At 47.7% G+C, this 20,522-nt stretch overlaps 1 protein-coding gene across 2 annotated transcripts in view; it reads left to right on the plus strand.

Moving 5' to 3' along the window:
* The window catches only part of ECE1 (endothelin converting enzyme 1), a 136,889-nt gene extending 117,553 nt beyond the window's left edge, over positions 1-19,336 (plus strand). For both annotated transcript variants that reach the window (XM_088459490.1, XM_088459491.1), the window contains 15 exons: positions 7,025-7,149; positions 7,273-7,419; positions 7,592-7,657; positions 7,779-7,967; positions 9,544-9,686; positions 10,262-10,376; positions 11,198-11,308; positions 12,625-12,723; positions 13,538-13,615; positions 14,558-14,661; positions 15,241-15,351; positions 15,554-15,621; positions 15,701-15,891; positions 17,443-17,538; positions 18,725-19,336. In XM_088459490.1, the coding sequence (XP_088315616.1) occupies positions 7,025-7,149; positions 7,273-7,419; positions 7,592-7,657; positions 7,779-7,967; positions 9,544-9,686; positions 10,262-10,376; positions 11,198-11,308; positions 12,625-12,723; positions 13,538-13,615; positions 14,558-14,661; positions 15,241-15,351; positions 15,554-15,621; positions 15,701-15,891; positions 17,443-17,538; positions 18,725-18,901 (1,820 nt within the window). In that variant the 3' untranslated portion in view covers positions 18,902-19,336. The remainder of the gene's footprint in view (positions 1-7,024; positions 7,150-7,272; positions 7,420-7,591; positions 7,658-7,778; positions 7,968-9,543; positions 9,687-10,261; positions 10,377-11,197; positions 11,309-12,624; positions 12,724-13,537; positions 13,616-14,557; positions 14,662-15,240; positions 15,352-15,553; positions 15,622-15,700; positions 15,892-17,442; positions 17,539-18,724) is intronic.
* The last annotated feature ends 1,186 nt before the right edge of the window (positions 19,337-20,522 follow it).

Here is a 20,522-nt window from a genome sequence, read left to right on the forward strand (position 1 = left end):
TAACTTTGGGATCAATCCAATTGGGTGCAAATTGCGAGTAGCGAGTTTGTTTCATGAAACTCGACGACTGTGCACGAATGTGCGCACCCGAGAATTCTCCAATCCATTTAAAAAATGCCTATTCGCAGCGGAGGTTTGCGAATTGACTTTCATGCACTTCTCTCACATTGCATTTGGCAAAATGGGGCGAGCATCAGGAACCCCCCAAATTGATGATTTTGTTAGCAGGACCATATAGAAGGCTGTTTGTGGGCATTAGGAAAGTGTTTTGTTTTATTTTCCAATTAAACAATACTGTAACTAAATTTGGGCTACCCAAACTAACGAAAGGTTGATTTTGGGGTAAGTTGAGGCCTTTTTTTTTTTTTTTTTTTTTTTTTTTTTTGCAACCCTCAAAATTACATGTAATTATTATACTAAGTAGGCAATTGGAAGTTACAATTCACTTAATTAGTCATTGGGGTGTGGGGGAGGGTTTTTCAAGGGGTTTAGCGTGGTGTTTCGACATTTTAACCTTTAAATAAAGATTTTCCTTTCCATCTCACTTTCCGGGAGGTGCGAATGGAAAATGCTAATTCAGTGCAAGTTGCTAATTGGATTGCAAAGTGAATTCGCTGAGCGAATTAAAAAAACTGCAACTCTCAATTCGCATCTAATTGGATTGACCCCCTAAAGGGGCCCATACACTGCACGATCCGGCGGCCGGTCTCCACACACGGATCAATCCGGTGGCCGGCCACCTGATATGCCGACACCCCCTCCCCCACCCGCATAGCGCTGCATGGGATCGTTAGTCGATTACTCCCCCAGATCAATTGAACATGCAGAAAGATCTGGAGGAGTGACTGAACACCCCACGGGAGCGCGCAGCAGGTGATATCATACCCACACACGGAACGATATAGCGGCGATATTGTTCAAAGCCGTCGGATCGGCCGATATATCGCTCCGTGTGTGGGGGCCTTAAGATTGCGTAAGGTGCTGCGAGCGTCAGTCCTTTAGAGTAACACAATAAAGATCTACAACATTAAGTGGCCCAATAGAGTGGTTAAGTCACATTCGTCCCCTTCCTCTGTTATAAAAGAGTATTTATAAGTCTACTCTAGCTGTTACTACAGGTTGGGCTGTGAGTATACTTCTTTAGAGACTCATGAAGACAGAAAAACAACAATTACATTGTTACCGAATCTGATCTTTAACCATTTAACTGACTAATTGTTACTGTCAAAACCAGTCAAATTCTTCTTTTTTTTTTTTTTTTCTTTAATAGTTTAAAAATGTTTTTAAAAATATTTAATTCTAAAAGAAAAAAAAAATCATGCTTAGGGGGTGTTTTGCACCACCCTCATGTCTGTAGGCCCCCATTATAAAATTACTTTCCACCCCCCTCCTCCCCCATCACTAGTGTATTTTTTATTAATTTTTAAGCCCCCTCCCCTCCAGATTTCACCCCTTCTCACCACCACCCCCCATAATCCCCTCCTACCCCTTAATTCCTCAGAACCATATATTCCCTCCTTCCTTGCCCTGCACCCACATGCAGGGAGCAGTGGATCCTTTGTCACAGGGACGGCCATCGGTGGGTTAAAATCAGTGGTGTGACAGAATCGTAATGAAACCATCGATTGTTTGCCATTGATGGCCATAGCTACTTTTTAAGGGGAGAATGATGGTTCGTCCCTTCCTGCTAAGGCAGGCTTCCCCGGCGCTTGCAGCTTTCTGCAGCGCTGAATTTGAGCGGTGGCTCCAGAGAGCAGGGAGGGGGGTTGGGGGGGCGCGCAAGCATCACCGGCGGCTGCTACACTGGATAAATGGGCAGGGCTGGCTTCCCCGGTCTCTCTCCCTCTCCCCCTCGGATAGCTACACAAGCCCTTATGCAGTGCCCCAGGTAGTGGTCTCCCTATGCAGTGCCCCTTATATAATGCCCCCAGTAGTACTCCCCCCCCCCCCCCCCCCCCAATATAGTGCTCCCAGTACTAACCCCCCCCTCCCCCACAGCAGTAGTGGTCCCACCAGTCCAGTGCCCTCAGTAGTGGTCTATCCCCCCCCCCCCCCCCAGCACTGCCCCCAGTAGTAGTAGTAGTAGTACCCCGAGCAGCGATCCCAGGGCCAGACAGGCACCCAGTAGTAGTCGTACCCCGAGCAGCGATCCCAGGGCCAGAGAGGCACGCACGTAAAAAAACCCAAAAAACAAAAAGCTCCGGCGTCCGATCCTCTGTCCCCCGGGCCTGCCCGCTCCGCATGATGGGAGAGACAACATGACGTCTCTCCCATCACCCACTGCGGGAGCCGGAAAATGGAGCTCATGAGTGATTTCCAGCCCGGCTCCGGCAGTGGGCGCAGCAGCCGATGAGTCTGACTGTCTTCGTCTGCTAAGACAAATACACAGTTGCTGGCGCCTGTGATTGTTACTAGTAGTAGTACTTATGTGCGGTCCACACTACACGTCAATCCAGCGGCGCCCTGCAGTGGCCGGAGCTCTTAGGCAGCTGCCTAAGTTTGCCTAGTGGTAGTGTCGGCCCTGCCGGCAGCTGCTCTTCTCTGCAGCCGCCAGGAGAGGGGGTGCTGCCCGGCTGCCTAATCACTGCTGGCCACAGTGATGGGGACACACTGGAGGCATAGCAGCAGCTGCAGAGGGACCAGGAAGTCCCTCCTGAGATTGGTGGCTGCAGGGAAATTATCTTCCTATGTCCAGGACAGCGCGCACAGCACTAGTGTTACTCAGGGACTGATGTGCATGGTGAAATGTTCTCTGTAAAGCCCTGTGGTATGTGTGATATATAAATAACTGGTAGTAATAATAAGGGGAGCCGGAACCTGTAATGGAAGCCAGATGGGCCACGGTTTCCATTTCTATGAATGTCGGGATTATTGCCTTGCTGTATAAGGTCTGTCCCCTAAAACTGAATGTTGGGATTATTGCCCTACCCCTAGCACTGAATGTGGGGATTATTGCCCTGCTGTATAAGGTCTGACCCCTAGCACTGAATGTGGGGATTATTGCCCTGCTGTATAAGGTCTGACCCCTAGCACTGAATGTCGGGATTATTTCCCTGCTGTATAAGGTCTGACCCCTAGCACTGAATGTGGGGATTATTGCCCTGCTGTGTAAGGTCTGACCCCTAGCACTGACTGTCGGGATTATTGCCCTGCTGTATAAGGTCTGACCCCTAGCACTGACTGTCGGGATTATTGCCCTACTGTATAAGGTCTGACTCCTAGCACTGACTGTGGGGATTATTGCCCTGCTGTATAAGGTCTGACCCCTAGCACTGACTGTGGGGATTATTGCCCTGCTGTATAAGGTCTGACCCCTAGCATTGAATGTCAGGATTATCGCCCTGACCCCCAGCGCTGAATGTGCTATGAATGTGGGGATTATTGCCCTGCTATATAAAGTCTGACCCCTAGCACTGACTGTCGGGATTATTGCCCTACTGTATAAGGTCTGACTCCTAGCACTGACTGTCGGGATTATTGCCCTGCTGTATAAGGTCTGACCCCTAGCACTGACTGTGGGGATTATTGCCCTGCTGTACAAGGTCTGACCCCTAGCACTGACTGTGGGGATTATTGCCCTGCTGTATAAGGTCTGACCCCTAGCACTGACTGTGGGGATTATTGCCCTGCTGTATAAGGTCTGACCCCTAGCACTGAATGTCAGGATTATCGCCCTGACCCCCAGCGCTGAATGTGCTATGAATGTGGGGATTATTGCCCTGCTGTATGTCAGACCCCCTCCGAACCCCCCCCCCCCCCCCCTATAGCTAGGCATTTATTTCATGCTGCCCTGTGGAGGTTGGTTTCCTTTGCTTTTCCATGTAGACAATCGCTGACCAGTCAGTTTGTTTCTATTGCTTTGTCACCACTGTTATATGTGCTGGAGCCGACACACCCCGAGGCTGATACTATCTGCTACAGAGTGATGGAGCACAATGACAAGTCATATAAATGAGCCTACATACATCTATCCTCTCTACTCTACAAGTTGCGTTACACAATGCGTGAGCAACGTGCGACTTGTTTCGATCAGCTTTCCCCCCCTTTTAATATGAGTCTTATTCACAGAGCGATGTGAATAGGACGTACAAGCGGCTTATGCTGATTAAAATGATCTGCGTCACGCCTATAGTCTGTGTGGCTGCTGGTGTATGTACATGTGACATGCTACGTTGGTGTCAGAGGCTGCCACACTGTAACGTAGCATGTCACATGCAGTTACACCCACAGTCACACACATACTTTAGGCGTGACGCTTATTTTAATCAGCATAAATTGCTTGTGCGTCCTACTCATCGCTTTGTGCGAATAAGACTCATATTAAGGAAAAAGTCACACAAAGATGTTTGGCGCTACAGAGTCACGCCACGGCATGGCGCAACTATAAGGGCTGTTTCTAGCGCAAGAAGGCTAGATGTATGTGGACAGATCCTGTACATTACTGAGGCACAAATACTGCAGCCCTGTCACGGTGCATGTGGTCAGGTCATAAACTTAAATGTAATCTCTTTGTGCACAGAGACACTGATTTATTTGGTTCATAGTAAGAATATTGGAGCTGTAGCCTGGTTACGAGGCTTCGATTCATCCAATGATTAGTTTTGCTGATGTTCCTGTCCCTTTATCCAGTCAGTCATTGTATACATCATTCCGTGGCCAGACGGATCCGTTCCAGATCCTAATAGAAATGAAACTGAAATGTACTAAAGACAACTATTGCATTCATGGCGGTAATAGTACAATAGATGACATTTATCATACTGGAAATCTAATAGACCTGGTCTCAATGAAATGCTCGATATGTAGTGTGGGCCTGATCGTAAGGGGTAGATTTACTAAAGGCCATGGTGAGACTGAGACACTGCACCTGCCATAGGACTGCTGTATGTTTCCATGGTGGAGCAGAAGGGTGCATCAATCTGTATTACAGCGCCCATGGATGCTGTCGCAGTCAGTGGCGTATCTATAATGGGTGCAGTGTGTGCAGGGCACACGGCCCCCGGGTTCAGGGGGTGGGCCCACACCGTACGCCCTGCATCCATATGATTTTAAACTTTCCTGTCCGTGGTCCCGCGAAGGGTGTCAGCGCTGTTCAGAACACCGGAAAAATGGCCGCAGTGGCCATTTTCCCGGTGTTCTGAGCATGCGCAGTAGATTCCGGGCACACTCTAGTGCCTGGAGTCTACTAATGCTCCGGTGGCTGGCCAGCTACGTCAGTCGGCTGACTGCCACCGGGAAGAGAGGAGGGGGCCCTGCATGGGGAGTGCACACAGGCCCCCTCCTCTCTTAAGACGCCCCTGGTCTGAGTCCTTGCACACACGGATGAATGGCTGTTTGCTGGGGAGGAGTTTGTAGTGACATTTGCATTTACGCACACGGGAGACAGTCAGGGGTCGCTGATGCGTGCGCTTTTGCATGGGACTGTGAATCTGTCCCAATGTCTTTAGGGTTATTGACCTACAACTGGTACTGAAGCTGACTTGCTACGTTGTATGGCTGGGAGGGAAAATGCTTTGGAAAACCCAAAATTTTACAGATGGAGACCTGATTTTATGGCCTCAATCTATGAATCAAATCTTATGGGCTCCTCTATCGTTTAGCTCATGCTGAAGTTAAGTGTCAGTGCACCGGCCGTTACTTCTCAGATCCGGCAACACTGGGGTCTCGCCCCCCCCCCCACCCGTTGGCCGCTGCTAGTCTCTGCAGCCGCAACAGGAGACAGGGAGGAGCCTGGAGCAAAGTGCCTGATGTGTGCGTGCCGACCTGCAGGAAAATTTTAAGTGGCAGTCACGCCGGAGTCTCTGGGCACTAGACAGGTGCCAAAGTATAGGCTCCCAAACCGTACTCCAGCGTTCCTACCTCTAGTGATAACTACTGCTTGTTCCTGACCCTTGGCTTTGCTTGTGACCTGATTCAGTCTCCTCCCTGGTGCTGCCCTTGGTATGCCAGTTGTGACCTTGGCTTTGTTCCTGACCCAATATTGCTTGATCCCTAGTACTGTCTTGTCCATTTGGTTCTGACCCGGCTTGTCTACTATGTTTGTACGTCTTGATCATACACCACTGTACTACAGAGTACACCAGCACCTGTACTAGGGATATAAGCCTGAGGACCGCGACCTGAAGGTCGGACGCAGTCAAGTCCAAACTTTCCTGTGGGGGTCCCTGGTGAATACAGCCGGCACGTTGGATTCCGCACCTCAGTTCTGGGTCTCTCCAATCCCAAAGTACAGATTAGCATCTACTATCTATCCCCGAGTTTGCAACAGTATGTATCCTCCGCCAAATGAAGGTCGGGTGTGTCATAGAACCAATATAGTGTAAACTGGGCCTTCAGCTATAAATTCATAAACACACATGTACACTCACATTCATACAGTGAGAGGGGAAAGCTTCATTGGGAACCACAAATAATGCCCCAAACACCTGTTCAATAAACTTTATTATGTCTACATAGTCACCAATCAGTCTTCTGTACTTTTGTCACCCTGCTGTAGGATCGTCCTTAGTCTGTCACCGCTCCTTACGCGTTTCGTTAGTCTCTGCTTCAGAAAATTGGTCAGACGCCATCATGCACTTTATACTATGTTTATCTCTTCTGTGGCGCACCTGATATTTGGGGAAGGACTTCTGTGTAACTTTAATACCAGACCTTTAACCTAGTGATAATTAAGCACAGACTATTAATAAAGTTAAATGGTAGACACTCTATGTACTTTCTATTCTGGTCCTCTGTTTTGAAAGTCGCTATTACTTTGTTGGGAGGACCGTTGTGGGACTTTCTCCATCTTTCAGGACTGCTTCAGGATTAAAGACTTTTTAGAACTAGCCAGAGCAATTTGCTACTCTAATAGCACACATCCTGCTATTGTACCAGGGGGTCCCTGTGCACTGGGGCTGTATCCACCCATTGGCCAACTTGTCTACCCCATCACAATTCTAGATTTCTATGATCTACATTGCAAAAAATTTCAGTCTAAAATTTTTTTTTTATTTAATTTTTTTTTTTTTTCTCCTGGATGTAGAGAACACGACCATGAACTTCAGCAGCGCAGCAGAGCACAAAGTGCAGCGATACTACCAGGCCTGCTTGAACGAGTCCAAGATCGAGGAGCTTGGTTCCAAACCGCTGAAGGATCTCATAGAAAAGGTGGGGGCTAGATCTCGGACGCAGGTGGGAAATTGTCACCACGGCTATTTGTTTGGCACCGACCTGTGACGGGCACCACTCGCCAGTATCCGGCAATACAGTGATATTTGAAATCTGTTTCAGCTCGGTAGTTGGGGCATCCTTGGTCACTGGGATAAGGAGAACTTCCAGGAGACCCTACAGACGATCACTGCTTACTACAGGGTCTCCCCATTTTTCACGGTGTTTGTCAGCGCAGACTCAAAGAACTCCAACAGCAACGTTATCCAGGTAAGGGAACGAGGAGTTGCCATCCCCTGCTTTCCTCACCTTCCTTTATGAGAAGACGAGTCTGGGTAAGAGTTTGTCTTGTTTGAGTCAGATGTATGAAGGGAGAGGTGGAGCTGACGGGTGGGGATGGGTGTTGAACTTCCACATGTTGACTAGCTCTCTTGTTACCCAGATAGACCAGTCCGGACTGGGTTTACCATCAAGACAGTATTATCTGAACAAAACTGCCAATGAGAAGGTGAGTGCAGGCCGCCTGCAGTCAATTATTTATTGACTTTGTGAAAGGTCTGTCTCTTTTGGACTCTTATTCTTTCCCTAACCCCCATCCACACCACCCCCTGCCCTTATCCATCTCGCAGGTTCTCACCGGGTACTTTAACTTCATGGTCCAGCTGGGAATGTTGCTGGGTGGAGAGGAGAACCACACGAGAGAACAGATGCAGGAGATCCTGGACTTTGAAACTGTCCTGGCCAATATCACCATACCCCAAGAGGAGAGACGGGATGAGGAGCTCATCTACCACAAGATCACAGCCGGGGAGCTGAAGGTAACTGCCGAAGCTTCATGCTCAGCCATGTGTTGTCTGGTACCGGCGGCGTCTGTGTCAGATCGCTCTGTCCTATAGTAGTGCTGGTGAAATTGCTCGAGAGCCTTCACCTTCATCAGAGTTTTGACCTGGTATCTGAAGTCTTTATTTCTGGAACTGTGCAATCCTATATAATTTACTAGATGGTGTACCCGGTTTCACGCAGGTAGTCCATCTCGCCTCTCCAGTAACACATTAATCATTCACATCTATAGTAATGCATCCCTGCTATAGTCAGACATTGCTCCCCACCTCTGTAGTAACACATTGTCCTCACTCACCTCTGTAATAACACCTTTCTCGCCCGTGTTGTAACACATTCGACATTCCCCCTCCCTCACCTGTGTAGAAATACAATCTCTCACCTGTAGTAACTCATTCCCCTCCCTCACCTCTGTAGTAACACATTCCCTTCACTCGCCCGTGTTGTAACACATTCCCTTCACCCTGCAGTAACACATTTGACATTCCACTCTCACTTCTGTAGTAACACATTCCCCTACCTCACCTGTGTAGTAACACATTTGTCTCTTACCTCTGTAGTAACACATTCCCTTCCCTCACTATACAAATAGGGGAGTCTCACCAACTGCCAGTGATGTTTGGCAGTACTAGGGGGGTGACAGTTAGTGTTTTGAATATGAACTCTGCTACAGCCACGATGAGACAGTCAGGCAGGGCGTTGCACAAGGGGAGGAAACACTTTAGCCCTTTTCACCTCCTTGGCAGTCGAATTTTGAAAAATCCCTTTTTTTGTTTTTTTTGTTTTTTTTTTTTAAATCGTGTACTGTTTTTTTAATGAGAAATTTTCTACATGTTTGAAACAGAACGAAAAGAAAAAATAAAATTGCAAAATAAAAATGCACAAGTGTTGCTAGCAAAGAGCACATCATGAAGTAACGCATTATGCGATCAAAGCGATGTCGGTAAGAAGTCAAGCCCAAAATCACAGATGCAGCACATAAACCATTCGCTCATAGAGGTAAAAGAGGCAAATGAAAGAAACCTCAATACCAGAAAAATAATGGGTTACATAGGAGGATCTCTAACAGGTCTACGAAGGCCCAATGGGGGGAGAGCCCATCTGTCCCACAGCTTGTGAAATTTAGGAAGGGCCTTATGACTAGTATATCCATAACGTTCACGGTCAATTGTATAATTGACCAACACCCGCCACTTGTATATCTGGAGGGTCTGGCGTACCAGGAGTGCGCTATAATCGAAAAATCACTTCTTAGTGGGCACCTACGTCATGGACGGAATATACTCCCCGACTTTCAGTCAGTTAGCACATCTGATTCTATATATGTATATATAGATTGTCCAAATTCTTGTGGTTCGATTAAAGCTACAGTCAGTTTAATTAAAAAAAAAAAAAACTCTCTTGCTCTATAAAGACAAAACATTCCACCTTCGGAAAGTTAAATATATTAGGAGCAATTGAGACTGTGTTTTGTGTAATGTCCATAGAGATGTTGGCGATTGGTATGTGGTGCCTGTGTAGAGAAGTCTAGAATCTGCACTACTGTCTCGGCAGGACCTGATGCCTGCGATGGAGTGGATGCCCTTCCTCAGAGCTGTCTTTCATCCTGTGGAAATCAATGAGACTGAACCGGTGGTGGTGTATGCAAAGAAATATCTCATCGACGTGGCTAATCTCATCAACGTCACAGATAAGAGGTAGACACGGGAGACCGTCCGTGGCCAGAGGATGGCCTGTACCGATTAGTGTCCTGTGAGCCACTGTACAAAAATGTCAGTTGGTTTCATATTGGGCGCAGGTCCCATCTGGTGGCCTCTTACACTGGTCACTTAATTAAGTCATCTAGGTGGCCTAGTGGCATGATAAATCATTGATGTTTTTGGGGTTCAAGCTACAGAGAACCACTGTGGCCTTCTAAAAATGTGGACATATATAGGGGGCAATTCAATTATTTTAATGGGGGCCTAAACTAACGGGCGCCCGACGGAACAATTCAGTTGTTGCTCTGTTCGGACACCATCGCCATAGTTGGACACCTTTTCGTTGTACGCAGCTAAACCCTGTGCTTTGGGCGCACATCCAAGCGTCAAAACGGAGCAACAATTGAATTGCCATGTTAGGTGCCCATTGCGTTTTCGCTGCCCAAAAAACAATTGAATAGCCCCCAAGTTTATACCACCCATTTAAAGTGCTCTCGTATAGCTTTGTTCTTTTTAAGGTACACAATGGCTATACAAGTTGTGATTCATCACTTACTAATCTGCTCTTGCAGGATCCTGAATAATTACATGATCTGGAACCTGGTGCACAAGACCGGTTCTCTTCTGGATCACAGGTTCCAGGATGCAGAGGAAAAGCTAATAGAAGTTCTGTACGGGACTAAGAAGGTGAGATCCGGGTGTCTCGCTTCTCCTGGGTTGCAGAGTTGTTGGAAGGGTGGTTTGGTGGATCCTTTTCTAAGTGTAAGGTGTCTGGGGCTTTGGCCGTTATTTCATTTGACTGCTGCCATGTTAGCGGCACATTCTGTGTACAATCACCAGTGCTAACATAATCCATACAGAACCCAGGAGCTACAAGCAAATGGTTGGGGAGACCCATCAGTGGGGGCACCCGTTCCTTGGCGTGTGCCTTTGTACATTCTCCAAGTTCCTACCAGCCTTTTTTTTATTTTTTTTTCCCCTTCTCTTAAACCAGATTAATCTATAGCATTAGTTGTAGCCCAAGACTCTGACCCCTGGAAGCAATAACTTTACATTTAAACAACCCCGCAAAGTTGTTACTCCCAGGGGGTCAGTCTTGAGGGAGAGGCCTCTGACACCACCCGGTGACTACTTATGGAACTGCAGGGCTTCTGAGGAGGCGGAGCCTGAAGGCCTTTACATCCCTGGCAGAGCCTCACCCATCAGCCGCAAACATGGTGGCAAAGCCGCAAGCACCACACTTCAGCATTGGCTCTTGGGGTTGGCATAAGATGGGCCGCCTTAATAGACAATAATACTACAGGGAGGATCTAATTGAGTAATGGCATCAATATTGCCAGCATGGATAAGATCCTTGTGATATTTCCTTGTCTGTGAGCAGTTTAAAGGTCTCCACCTGTGCAATGTGCAACAGTGACACCTGGCTGCCAACACCAGGTACTACACCACAGCCAAAAGGTTTCCCTTTGTTACTGGGGTGCTCAGCGATTACCCCTCTCTTTCCATAGAGCTGCACCCCGCGCTGGAAGTTCTGCATTGCGGACACTGATAACAATCTCGGCTTTGCTCTGGGGGCGTTGTTTGTAAAGTCCAGTTTTGCCGAGAGCAGCAAGACCCGGGTAAGATGTTTTCCATCACAACTGCTCATGAATTGTACATTTATTTGCATGTTTAGGCTTTATAGCGCTAAAGCTATACGGGTAGAGGCTCTAATAGCGCTGCCATAAAGGGAAACTGCCGCCTTTATTCTGTATGTGCACAATATTGCCATATGTTTGGCAAAGCGTCCAAAGGGATTTCCGCTTTTATCCAAGTGTACCCAAACAAAAGTACATCTTGTACTTGTAAAAATAGACGTCGCGCTCTGAGCAGATCTCCCTGGACATGTGGGGGGAGAGGGTTAAGCCAAACAAAACCACCCAGTGGCTAGGAGTCACTAAAGCCCCCTCCCAAAAATATCTGACTACTGAAGGCAAAACGCTGTCCCCATTAATATTCAGCAGAAGAGCTGACACCTATTAAATCCCATCGCTGATTGCTAAAATAACAAATTGAGAGGGAAATAAAGATACAAAACCAATTGTGAAACTGCTGCGCTCGGTACCTGGAGCCATCTGGGGAAAGACTTGGAAGTGGGCGGATAATCGCCAGCAGCAGCCGCTTTCCCAGACTGTTTATGTAAATATAGCGGGATTTCCTTTTTATATTGATTCAGAATTAATCTTCCTCGTAATGTGACCGTTCCTCTGGTTGGTCCTAGTTTCCAACTTTCCTTTATGGTTTGATCCTTGTTTTTTTTTTCTCCTTTCTTGGCCCAAGGAACACAGGGAAAGTATTTTAGAATCCTATAAACTAAGTGAGCAAAGTAAAAGGAACTATCCCGGGGCATGGTGTGATAAGGAAGCTGACCTGTGAGAATCAAATAACCTCCCAATAGGGTGGCAGGACAGCGGCGGAGACACTAGGGAATATTTGTAATAACTCAGTGCTGCTCTTCTATTCATACAGTACCCAGGACATACAGGTGTAGTAGAGCTCAGACTTAAAACAGTACGGTAACTGGGCATAGGCGTAAACAAGCTGGCCAGCAGCAGCCTCTGTAATATGGGACCACCCCCCCATGCTTGGGACCCCGCAAGCCAGGAGAACCCGAGGGGAGGGGGGGTGGAGAGGACTGGCTGTACACTGATATATGTGGAACTGAGGCTCTGTCCAAGCAGGGGGTCTGCTGCAAAGAAACGCTGTGCCATCTGCATGTAAGATATTAGCCCCTTACGCCCTCCCCAGATCGTCTATGTGGCAGGAGGGTTGGTGTTTCCCTAATATGTGAGCTGTGGGGAGGGAGGTCTGATGTCACAAGTGTTTTGGCTTATGGTGGTAGTTTCCTGTATGAAGTTGCAATATGGGCCGTAAGTCACGAGTGAGTGTTTTGCAGGCGGTGCAGATGATCAAAGGTATAAAGAACGCCTTTGAGGAGAGTCTGAAGACTTTGAAGTGGATGGACGAGGACACTCGCAAAGCCGCCAAGGAGAAGGTAAGCATTGCCGAAATACTCAGATGACCATTGGTGTGAACTTGTTAGGTCTATGTAATTCTAGGCTGGTCTATGTAGTGCAGAGGTGGTTTCTGCTGTGCATACCCTTGGTAACACGGAGCTATCCGGAACATCCTGAGATTTCTCCCCACTGGTTGCCAGTGGATACGGCTGAAATAAAAACCGTATCCGGTCCCCAGGTGACTGTTGCCCGCCCTCTGCAGGAGATGAGATCCAACATGATTGGGCATAAACGTGATTGGTCAGGAGCAAAAATATGTAAATCAGAGGTTCCCAAATGCGGTCCTCAGGGCTCGCCAACAGTTGAGGTTTTGGGGACACCTCAGGTAATTGCCCCAGTATAAAGGTTACATTTCCTCATTCTCCTCCTTGTTGGCTTACTGTAAAATAGGTAGATATAGGATATTCAAATATTAGGTCAGCATCCAGGATAAGTGTGCAGGTGACCTTTGTCCCAGGTCTTCCATTACAGCTAGTGATCAGTGTGGTATAGTGCGAGTAGTTACTGGGGACAGAGAGCAAGTTGTACAGGTCACACTACCATATTTACTGCAGTGTCTGTTCTCTCTGAGCGGGGGGATGTCTTTGGCTAAATGTTCCCTACATAAGAAGTTGTGCACATGACATCTACCACCCCATAAGCTATTACCGTTCCTAAGCCAATAAGTGGCAGATAATAACGCACACTTCTGCTGCCCATGAGAAGTGCGCACGCTGCCGGTTATGGTTACTACGGGGCGGCACTCCCGCTGGTGATTGCTCTCTGTAACTTAGGTTCATTTCTTGTTCCCAGGCTGAAGCCATCTATGATATGATCGGGTACCCAAACTTTATCATGGAACCCAAAGAGCTGGACAAAGTATTTAATGATGTAAGTATTTAGAAGTGAGTTTGTCCTATACTATAGAATGGTGAAAGGCTGGTCTCCTCCTATAGAATGTTCCATATGGTCGAGGTTAGGCAGTGATGCACTCTTATAGAATGTTTTATATGGCTGGAGTTCAGCAGTGCTGCTCTCCAATAGAATGCTTTGTATGGGCACTGAGTTGGGCAGTACTGGACATCTATGCAATGTTTCATATGGCCTTGGCTAGGCAGCGCTGGTCTATGGGATGTTCTGTATGTCTGGGGTGAGGCAGTGCTGGTCTCCTGTGGAATGTTCTGTATGTCTGGGGTGAGGCAGTGCTGGTCTCCTGTGGAATGTTCTGTATGTCTGGGGTTAGGCAGTGCTGGTCTCCTGTGAATGTTGTGGATGGTTGTGGTTAGGCAGTGCTAGTTTCCTGTGGAGCGGGGTTAGGCAGTGATGGTCTCCTATGGAATGTTCCGTGTGGCTGGTCTCCTGTGGGTGGAGTTGGGCGGTGCTGGTCTCCTGTGGGTGGAGTTGGGCGGTGCTGGTCTCCTGTGGGTGGAGTTGGGCGGTGCTGGTCTCCTGTGGGTGGAGTTGGGCGGTGCTGGTCTCCTGTGGGTGGAGTTGGGCGGTGCTGGTCCCCCTGTGGGTGGAGTTGGGCGGTGCTGGTCCCCCTGTGGGTGGAGTTGGGCGGTGCTGGTCCCCCTGTGGGTGGAGTTGGGCGGTGCTGGTCCCCCTGTGGGTGGGGTTGGGCGGTGCTGGTCCCCCTGTGGGTGGGGTTGGGCGGTGCTGGTCCCCCTGTGGGTGGGGTTGGGCGGTGCTGGTCCCCCTGTGGAATGTTCTGGATGGGCGGGGTAAGTTCTTGTTCAGGTGACCCTGCCCTGGTGCTGGATTACGTAACTGAGGTCCAGACACATCCTAGTTTTGATAACTAATTAACCCCTTTGTTGCTTATATTCCTTCCAGTACGACGTGACATCGGACCTGTACTTTGAGAACGTTATGATGTTCTACAACTTCTCTGCGAGAGTGACCTCAGACCAGCTGCGCAAGCCTCCCAACAAGGACCAGTAAGAGCCAGTCTGTTTACTTGTGGCATTGGATTTACCTGTGAGAGCAGACTACAATGCCCTGCAGTCCTGTATTTATGGCCCAGGGTAGACAGTTGTGGCAGGTTTCTGGGAGAAGTGGGAGGTGGTGATGGTGTAAATGGAGGCATATGATTGGCTGAGATGTGTAGCCTGGTGCTGTAACACTGACAATAGATGCGTATTGTAACTCATCCACAGGGAGTTTCTGACCTCAGCCATACTAAGTACCTGTTTGGAGGTGCTGCTGCTCTGGCTCCCCTATGTGGACAATTACAGTATTGCACAGTTGCATGCTATGTCAATGTTGGACTTTTATTTTATTCTGCATTGGAGTCTGTCCTCCCATACATGCATCCCGATTGTGTTCATACAGAGTTGCAGTTGCAGACGTAACAGTATTGACATTCGGGAGGCGGTATAATCTGTATGGTATATTACAGGAGAAGTGGGCTTATTTATCAGGATGGGGCCCCAGCATACCGTGGTCACTGGATAGGAATGGAGGTGTGTTTGTACGGACATGTTTCATACATAGACCTCCCTTTCATGCACATACAGGTGGAGTATGACGCCCCCTACAGTGAACGCCTATTATTCTCCCACCAAGAATGAGATTGTGTTTCCCGCAGGAATCCTGCAGGCTCCGTTCTACACCAGCTCCTTACCCACGTAAGATTGCGGCTCTTCTGGGAGATGCACAGGTATCAAATCGGTGAAAGGGGGTATCCACCTTCTGACAACTTTAAGGCCAACTTCCTGTGGTCCTTGTCTCCCAATGCAATGTGTGAGAAAGTGGCCTGTAGGTGGCGCCCAGGGGGAGGAAGGATTGGGGTGGGAGCTTTGTGATTAACTGAACAATCTCTTACCGCAGGGCTCTGAACTTTGGTGGGATCGGCGTAGTAATGGGACATGAGCTGACCCACGCATTTGATGACCAAGGTATGTTCTCTATAGGTGATTTGCCTGGCGGCACTAGTCTGATGCGTCCCGATTAATCTTCCTGCCATTTCCTGCCTAGGCCGGGAGTATGATAAGGACGGGAACCTCCGGCCTTGGTGGAAGAACTCTTCCGTTGAGGCCTTCAAGAAGCAGACGGAATGCATCACGGAGCAGTACAGCAGCTACAGGGTGAACGGCGAGGCCGTGAATGGGAAGCACACCCTGGGGGAGAACATTGCTGATAATGGAGGTCTCAAAGCTGCGTACCGGGTAAGTCCAACTACCCCCCCCTTTCATTACTACAGTAAGTCTACTGAATGCTGGGGTAACCCGCCCACCATGTGCCCTGGTCCCTTGGTGAAACGCGTGCAGTGGGAATATGTTCCTAGAGTTTAGCGTCACTTTTACGTGAAAAGAAAATGACTAGAACAGCGGCCAATGTGGCTATAAATGATGGTGTCCGCTATATAAGCTACATCCTGGAAGATCATAGGTCCCATCTTTTATAACCGGTTTCTCTTTATGTAGAAGATTAGTCCCAAACAATCTAATATTATCCTGTATAGCAGGATAACAAGAAAAAACTCCTTTTGTGGGGGCGCTCTTATGTAATTACAAGAAAAATTATTGTTAATAAAATGTAACTTTTATTAATTATGCACCTTAAGTTCAATTTTGTAACTATTTTGTCACATATACACATACATAGCACAGACAATACTGACACTATGGTGTTCCTGAACAAATATATAACCACAGAAAAAATATATATAAAAAAAGTAGGTAGGATAAGCTTAGTAATACTAATTACATTTTTACATATTAAAGTAGGCGAAAATAATATGCTTGTTACAAAAATCTCTCATAAATGGAATATAGCAACTAGGATATATATATTATTACAAATCCAAATGTTCCGGCACTACTCCTGTAGTCAGAACGCTGCCCCTGTGCCCTCTGTGAAAGTGTTAGCTATTCCCGGTAATCGGCAGCACTTGAGGTCTTAATCAGTAAATAAATGGTTTATTAACGTTTCAGGGCTAATGTGCCCTTTAGTCGAGGTATCAGGGTGTCTCCCTGTACGTTGCAAGATTGCCGCTACACACTAGATTTAATGAACGACAGAACGATGTGTAGTCCGCCCTTCATTAATATGCACCGCACAGCACGCGATCTCTTCAGATTGGCCTGCACCGCACAGCACGCGATCTCTTCAGATTGGCCTGCACCGCACAGCACGCGATCTCTTCAGATTGGCCTGCACCGCACAGCACGCGATCTCTTCAGATTGGCCTGCACCGCACAGCACGCGATCTCTTCAGATTGGCCTGCACCGCACAGCACGCGATCTCTTCAGATTGGCCTGCACCGCACAGCACGCGATCTCTTCAGACAGACCTGACGATGTGACGAACGACTCATAGGAGCGCGCAATTGTGTGTACACACTAGACGATGTGTCGTTCCAATTCAGCTAAAATCGTCCAATTTATCTTCTAGTGTGTACCCAGCTGTAGGGGTAGATTAACTAAAGTTTCTAAAATTGAAAAAGTGTTGCTGTTGCCCTTAGAGACGGGATAGCTAAAAGCTGATTGGTTTCTATTTGATCCTAGAATATGATAGACATAATCTGCTATGGGCAACGCTGCCACCTGTCTGTTTTAGTAAGTCTCCCCCATAGACCGCTGGTTATATGTAGTTTGGGTGATGGGGTCTCTCTTGGGGTCCTGCTCAGTGGGTCCCCAGGTATCACGGGAAGCTGATTGAAGGGGGGTGGGATCCTCTGACGCGTCAGGGTTCGGTAACATCCTCTCTCTTACAGGCGTACCGGAACTGGGTGAAGGCGAACGGGGAGGAACAGGTGCTGCCCTCTCTGAGTCTCTCCAATGACCAGCTGTTCTTTGTAGGGTTTGCCCAGGTGAGAGACTTTGTGTGTGAGCTAATGTGCTCTTATATATTACAATAACGTGTTCATCTCTGCGCCATTCTGTGATATCCGTTATTATGCCCCCTCCTGCGGTCATCTGTTCCTTTCTTTGTATTGCCCTGGCATAAGCAGTGTTCAGGGGGCAAAGCTCAGGTCACCACCTACAGGCCCTTACACGCTATTGCACCACACAATGATCAGTCAGGACTTTTACACTGATTTGTTTTGCAGTATAGATGGTGGAAGTGACGCCTGTCTTAGTAAGTGGGTAATTCTAGAGATGAAGGTCTGGTCTGCAGCTTAGCTATTACCAAGCACACTTATATGTTCAGCTGACCTACTTCCCTATATACGTTACGTCTTGGCCACATACCGCTGGGCTGGTTACACTTCGTCTGTGGTTTGGTTTTAGGCTATAGAGGTCATCTCTGCCACATGGATGCCGTGTTTTCATACTTCCAGGTGCATCCATAGGGGCAGCATATATACCATGGGAAATGCGGTCTCCCTGCCACAGGAGTGCATGCAGTGTTGTGTTAGCTGCTGTGATTGGTCACTTCCCATGGAGTATTGTAAAGAACATTTTATTGGTATTTACATTAAATTAGAAAATGCACCTCAATACAGGACACTCCAAAATATCAAAGACAGAGATCCGGTGAGATAACAAAGATAATATGATCTGATTACATTAACCATTCACCGGGAAATAAAGGGGGATACAAATATCCCATATAAAACATTTTAAGAACATACAATATAATCTTCAAACCATTGCAGCATCAAAATAACTAATGGATCCGCAGGAACGCACTGTTATCTGGTGTTACTGCAAGTCTGCATAGATCTGTCCCTTTCCTGATCGCTGCAGGCTTCGTGTACGCAGGGGAGAGGAGATCTGGGGCTGGGGGACAGAAGAGGGAAACAGGTGGCAAAAAATGAAACCTCCATTTACAGCACATCACATTTTCTGCAGAATTATTATGGACTTGTATTTGAATAATAAAAGCTGCAGAGAAAATACACGTGACTGCAGATATGAGGTCTCTCATACTCGGCTGTTGCAGATATTCCAGTCTCATCTGTTAGTTATTAGATTGAGGAAACATCAGGACCCAGCGCGTTTCGCCTCTGTAGTTCTAGGTGTGTAAGTAACGTCAGATGTGTGACTTTGCAGGTCTGGTGCTCGGTGCGTACGTCCGAGAGCTCACACGAGGGCATCATCACTGACCCGCACAGCCCGTCCCGGTACCGCGTCATTGGCTCCGTATCCAACTCCAGAGACTTTTCCAAGCATTTCCAGTGTCCGGAGGGCTCGCCCATGAACCCGACGCAGAAATGTGAAGTATGGTGACGGGAAGAAAGGAGATGGTGTTTTGGTGAAACCACTGATAGGAGATGGTGGGGGTACCAGTGTGGATTCCCACTCCCAACACATGTTGAGGGGTGGGTGTAGCTGACAAAAACTGTAATAACCCCCAGCCCCCTCCCCGTTCAGCAGCTTTTTTTGACTGTTGAGTAACTGAGTGGATACAAAATGAGAGTCTACAGATTAGTGCAATGTCTCTGTTTATAGGGTCTCCACTAGACTCAATCCTATTCTATAGCACTGACTTGGTAGAACTAGGACTATGTATGCCTGTGTAATTCCTGACACTGCACACTCCACGGATACCATACCCATATCCAATCACTTTTTGTCCAGATTGATCTGTATTAATGTACATATTCTATACATGTGTATATAAATGTGACTCTTTTTTTTTTGTATATATTTCTGTTGTCTGAAGGGTGTTTTGTGTCTTTCTTCCTCCACTGTGCCACAGCGGCAGGATGGGAGTTCGGCGGCGGGCTGTGGGGATGGAGGGGTGGCTGAAATCCTGATGACCTTTTGACCTCACTAGTACCGGCTGCAGTAGGGTGAGGTTCATGTGACCTACCCCTTCCCATCTGGTAACAGCGGTCCAACACTTACTGCACGAGAGCGGCCATGTTGGATCACTCTCACGAGGGGCAGAGGAGTCGCTGAGCAGGGATTCACAGTTTAAAAATGAGAGCAATAAAGAAGTGCCGTACCCCACCCCCAGCTCTCCAAAAGTGCAGAGTGACGGGTACAGCATTGTATGCTTGTGACCCAGACACATCTATACGGGTTGGGTACGAGATTCCAGCACTCTGGGTTATAATCCCGACAGAAGCAGGTAAGTACCCTGTCAGGATACCGGAGTTGGGATACTAACTACCCTCTCTCTAGCACCTAACCCCAATACTTACCGTCGGGATACTGGCTACGGCATCCTGACAGCCGGGATATAACCTATATCCCATCTATATTCCCCCTGGCTATGTTTCTAGTACTGTTCTTGGACCTTTTTATATTTAATTGTCCCAATATACTAGAGAAAGTTGCCTGTGTCCAAACAAATACGATCGAAAACTTGTTTGGGAGGAATAAGAAATAAGTTACTACAATTTAAAGCCGCGCGTTGACAAAAGTGAAAAATGTAAATAGCTAAGCCCTGTATCCTTTGTCATTCTATAGTCTGTTAACAGATTATTTATAGATCTTAAGGTAGTGTAAGCCCCAACATACCTGACAAGCAAACACCCTTAACGCACATCCCTTCCCTTACCTGATATTGATGGATGGCAAGCTCCCGTGGTTCCCTCAGGACACCACCTGTGTGGGATAACTGAGTAACCTGCATATAGAGGAGGGGGGGGGGGGGGGGGGGTGGAGGTGGAGCCTTAAACTACTGACATTGGGTAGTGTAGAAGTATAAAGGTATCGGTGTCCACAGCCGACAACAATAAATGGAACTGAACCAGATCAGGTGCCTGATGTGTTACAAATACAGAGATCCTGCTGCAGAGATAGAACAGCCAAATTACTAAAGTTGCACTGTAACAATACAGGTTTTGGCATAATACGGCTGTACTCTGAGGGGCGGTGTAGGAAAGGCACAGACCGTGTG

This window comes from Taudactylus pleione, unplaced genomic scaffold, assembly GCF_031769625.1.
Source record: "Taudactylus pleione unplaced genomic scaffold, aTauple2 ptg000912l, whole genome shotgun sequence".
NCBI classification, from domain to species: Eukaryota; Metazoa; Chordata; class Amphibia; order Anura; family Myobatrachidae; genus Taudactylus; species Taudactylus pleione.